Below are 5,060 nucleotides of genomic sequence, written 5' to 3'. Positions count from 1 at the left end.
CTGAGTTGCTTCTACACATACAGTGCCTGATGATCCATTGCTGGGGTCGATGTGTGCCTGATGATCCATTGCTGGAGTAAACCCATGAGGGATGGGATCAACTAACACCCGACGTACAACCACGTCCAAACATTGCAGCTGGTTCTTCATAGCCGATCTCACATAGTTCTCCCACTGATCCGCACAACCAATTGCGATCATTCGCCTGAATATGTTGGAAGGAGAACCTAGGTACAGTACACCATCAACTGCAATGTCATCATCTCCAAGGCAATGCAGCTCCTCCCGAGCCCTTGCAACCATCTCACTAAATGAAGGCCTATCATTGAGTCTAGCCGCGGGCAACGGCGCGGCGCGGGGGGGGGGGGGGGGGGGCGGTGCGGGCGAGGGCGGCCGGTGGAGGCAAGGGCGGCGGCGGAGCTCGCTCTACTAGGGCGAGAGAGGGAGAGGAAGAGAGGAAGAGAGGCGCGGGGGCCCATAGGTATTAAAGGCTCGGCGTCAAGATGTACGGCGCCGAGCTCAGCGTCAGAGTGACTGGCGCCGAGCTCACTACCATGACATCTACCGTGCCCAGGAGCTCAGCGCCAGAGACGCTAGCGCCGAGACGTGTTATCTCGGCGCCAGCGTCAATGACGCCGAGCTAAGAGTCCATTTTCTGAATTCTTTCCGCCAGGAGTCTATTTGTGAAAAACTTTTAAAAAAAGGCTAAAATGTAAAAAATTCGGTCACATTCTCGTGCCTGAATTACTTTGATTGCAAATCTGTACACCTTTTCACCAGACACGTGTTCATGACACCCTTTAGTTTCAATCCAACAAAAAACCTGCAACAGTGGGCATATATATTAGGAAATACCATATTCTGAAATCATGACGCATGGGTCGTGCACAAGCAGTATGATGGGAAAGGGAGATAAGAAACGATGAGAAACCTTGCGGTTTTCAAATTAATTTCACTCATCAAATTCACTATTACCTACTGAAAAAATCTACCTTTTTAATTGTATGTGACGAACAACGACATGCCTCATCTTATGAAACTCGTGTCTACGGACACGTTTCACGTTCTCGAAAAAACGAACATGCCTAAAATGCAAAAGAAAAGGATAAAAATGCCCGTGAAAGGCATAAAAGAACCATCCTGATATGAAAGCAAGCCTGCGTCACCACTCACCACTCACCACTCCATCAGTCATCGATAACGTGCGGGGCCAAATGACAATTATTGTGGGTATATTTCAAAATACTTGAAAAACAAGCAAATTCTTTGACTTATGTTCCCCAAGAGTAGAGCTCAAAAAAATGCTTACAGGATTGGTCAGCATCCATGGAAAGGTTCTTAGGCATCAAACACCTCCAGTCCAATAAATATAGTTCATCAGCTTTACAAGGAGCAAGTATGAATGTGACTGATTCCAACACAGTTTAGGAGTTCAGAAGATGCAACCTGGAGGTTATATCATCAAATAAATACTCCATCCGTTCCAAATTGTAAGTCGTCCTTGCTTTTCTAGATACATATACAAGATCCATGTCTGAAATTTGGATCATATAAAGCATATTTTAGCTGATAATAAAGGGGTATTTTGCTATCCATCAAATTAAACGTGTGCTTACTGCATTTATTTCCACAATGCATGCAAATTATGTGTTGTGTTCATCAATGTTTTCAGGTCGTCTGGTCGAACCTAGTCGCCATGGGACCGACCAGAAGATTAATCGCGATTAGTTGTCGACCAGACTGATTAGTCGACCCTGGTCGTCCATGTATATCAGGACATACATATACACAATAAAGCAAGCATCAAGACTGCATTAGTGTTTAGCTGATGACACTAATGCAGTCTTGATCTTGACGCACCTGAACAGCAGCACTGCTGCAGTAGCAAAATAACTAATATTTAGCAGATCATAGCAGCCACACAGCCAGCATATTACATAATCAAATTAGTTTAGTATAGATAAGTTAAAGTGCTCAACTCAAAGTCACAAACATTGACATTCAATAGTCCCACATGTCCGCCCAGTTAAACAGGCTCGTCCCTGTCCTAGTCAGGTCGACTAATTGGACGATCAGCTTTCTGGTCGAGCCAATCGAGTCAATCCTCCTAATCAAATACTAGGGCACCGGACGACTAATCGTGATTAATCACGATTAATCGACGACCAAAAAAAACCTTGGTGTTCATTCCGTGTGAAATCAGATCGAATACGTATCTCTTTCTTAGCTGCGCCTTTTCTGTATGCAACATCTCGCTTTATTATTCTATTCTCCACGTACAGCTCAAACAATAGAATAGTGAACAGGTGCAATATATCCTATGCATGAGATCCCGGTATATATATCGTGTTTAGTCATCATCTAAGCAGAGATCAGATCAGATCACATAAAAAAACTACACGAATTGAAGCAGCAAGTCTATGGTGCACAAAGACCAGGTTCAGGAAAAGGTTGAGTGACTGCTGATGGAGATTCTAATCCAAGAGAAGAAACAACAATTAGAAAGAGAGAAACCCAGATCACCACCACCACCGCTCAAACAGTATTTTATTACTATCAGAGCAGCCACCTTTTTCCATGCCAATAATACACCTCTCCCTTTTCGGGGCATAAACACACCGCCCAGACCGTCGTCATGACTAACCAAGTTTAGGCGGCCCTAATCAGCACTTGCTCGATCCACCGCTCGCTCACAAGAGAGAGAGAGAGAGAGAGAGAGAGAGAGAGCAGCTCAGAATCAGAGAGAGACGTCCACCATGGGGAGAGCTCCGTGCTGCGACAAGGCTACTGTGAAGAAGGGCCCGTGGTCACCGGAGGAGGACGCCAAGCTCAAGTCCTACATCGAGCAGAACGGCACCGGCGGTAACTGGATAGCCCTGCCGCAGAAGATAGGTATGTATATGTGCTCCTCAGCTCATGGCAATCGCCAATTCGCCATGCAGTAGATATGCAGTGATAGCAGCAGCAGCAGCAGCAGTAGAAGAAGAAGAGGCTAATCGTGTATTTGGGGCTGCGCAGGTCTGAGGAGGTGCGGCAAGAGCTGCCGCCTCCGGTGGCTCAACTACCTCCGGCCAAACATCAAGCACGGCGGGTTCTCGGAGGAGGAGGACAGGATAATCCTTAGCCTCTACATCAGCATAGGCAGCAGGTAAAGTTCAGTAGGTCGTCGTCCTAGTGTTTTCTCCGATCAAATCCACACTGTAGAATTAGCTGCAAACTAACTGTTAGGCACGCACGCACATGGGTGTGTGTGCTAGAGTCTAGCTACGACCTGAACGGACCACTCATGCTGCCTGCTGCCCGTAGGTGGTCGATAATAGCGGCGCAGCTACCGGGGAGGACGGACAATGACATAAAGAACTACTGGAACACGAGGCTCAAGAAGAAGCTCTTCGGCAAGCAGTCCCGCAAGGATCAGCGGCAGCATCAGTTCATACGCCAGGCGGTGGCGGCAAACGATGGGATGATGAAGCAAGAAGCAGCAACTACCGGGGATGCAGCCGGAAGCAGTAGCATGGCAGTGGCCAACTACAACTGGCATCACCAAGCCATGGCGGCCGTGCCGGTGCAACCAATACCAGGTTCGATAATAGAAGGCCATCGCGCAGGAGATGAGGTAGATGAGTCAATTCGGAAGCTTCTGTATAAGCTGGGAGGAGCAGGCTCTTTCACAGCACTGTCGGTCGTTCCTCAGTGTGTTCCTCCAATGTACGAGGGAAGTCCAGGCCTCATGCCGCCGTCGTATTGCCCGGCGGTGGACGCCGGCACCTCGCTTGATGAAGGCGGCGTGCAGGGTTCCGGCGTGCTGCCGGTGCTGGAGCTGGACCAGGGCTTCCACTTCAACCAGGTTAAGCTGGATGGCCTGGAAAGCTTCTTCGGCATGGGTACTGATCAGAGCATGAGGTGGAGTGAGGTGAGCCCATTGGTTTGCCCTAATAACACTGTGGCGGCTTCGAGCTCCCAAGGGATGCAACAGTACTGCCTTGTTGTTGATGAGCCGGGAAACCTTGGGATGAAGTAGCCACTGGTTTATGTTTTCATGTACATGCATGATTGTGGTGTAAATTTGTACTAGAATTCATTGGGAATGGTGAAACATGAGAGTTTATTTGAATTAAAAACAAAATAAGGTTTCTCACCCTACTGCTTTAAGAAACATTTGCAATTTTGGCTTGTACGAACTGCATTGTTCTGTTAATTTATCTGATGTGAATACAGTATTGTACCGAGTACTGACCCTGAACGCTGAGTCTATGTTTATACTGCCTGTCCCTAACTACCTAGCAGAGCCTACAAGGTTTGCCTAATTTTGGTATAGAAGACATGATCTGCACTTCATGTGATAATAAGGATTTTTTTTTTTTTTTGAACTGGCAACGGAGGGGAAAAGACTTCCCCACCTGATATATTGCACAGGAGCACCAAAGAACTTGCTGTTCAAATTAAGGGAGTTTACAGAGCAAGAGTTAAGAAATTAATTGGGCATGTACACAAACTGAATCCTTCTATTCCTTTTTTTTTCAAAATGAGAAAGAATGTTAAACTGATTCAAATAGAATCCTTGTATCAGTTAGAATTTTTTTCATAATCCTCTATCTTCTATAGTAAATCTCTAGGCATCTTGACAGTGATGAATTTTTCCAACTGAGTGCCACAAGATTCATTTGATGGCATATGAAATGGAGATATTTCATTGCCATATATAAATCTGCTCACGTAGTGTCAGTACTTCGTTGTGTTGACAAATTATATTTGAAGTTGGAGTGTGAAATGAAGAAATGATCATTTCGTTTCTATGCCGCCATAAGAAATGATCAAAAGGTTGCTTCCATTTCACTTGTTTGATTCCATACTTCGTTGCACTTCCAGAGTTCATACTCCGAAGGCGTACTGTCACTTGTCACTACCCAATTTAGTACACATGCTGCTTAAATTAAGTAATCCCAAGAATAAAATACATTCATGGCTTGACTTTCTGCCTTAATGATTAGCCATCATTGGAAAAAAAATATTCATGGCTTGACTTTCTGCCTTAATTTTTTGCCTAAACTGTACATTTA

General features: G+C 45.6%; 1 protein-coding gene across 1 annotated transcript; it reads left to right on the top strand.

The window, feature by feature from the left end:
* The first annotated feature begins 2,663 nt into the window (after positions 1-2,663).
* LOC136477103 (myb-related protein Hv1-like) lies at positions 2,664-4,176 on the top strand. Its single transcript, XM_066475125.1, has 3 exons — positions 2,664-2,892; positions 3,019-3,148; positions 3,307-4,176. Exons 1-3 carry the CDS (start codon positions 2,757-2,759, stop codon positions 4,019-4,021), a joined length of 981 nt encoding a protein of 326 aa, XP_066331222.1. The 5' UTR covers positions 2,664-2,756; the 3' UTR covers positions 4,022-4,176.
* Positions 4,177-5,060: the final 884 nt, after the last annotated feature.

Source organism: Miscanthus floridulus, chromosome 1 (assembly GCF_019320115.1).
Source record: "Miscanthus floridulus cultivar M001 chromosome 1, ASM1932011v1, whole genome shotgun sequence".
In the NCBI taxonomy this organism is placed as follows: Eukaryota; Viridiplantae; Streptophyta; class Magnoliopsida; order Poales; family Poaceae; genus Miscanthus; species Miscanthus floridulus.
This window is presented reverse-complemented; position numbering and strand designations above follow the sequence as displayed.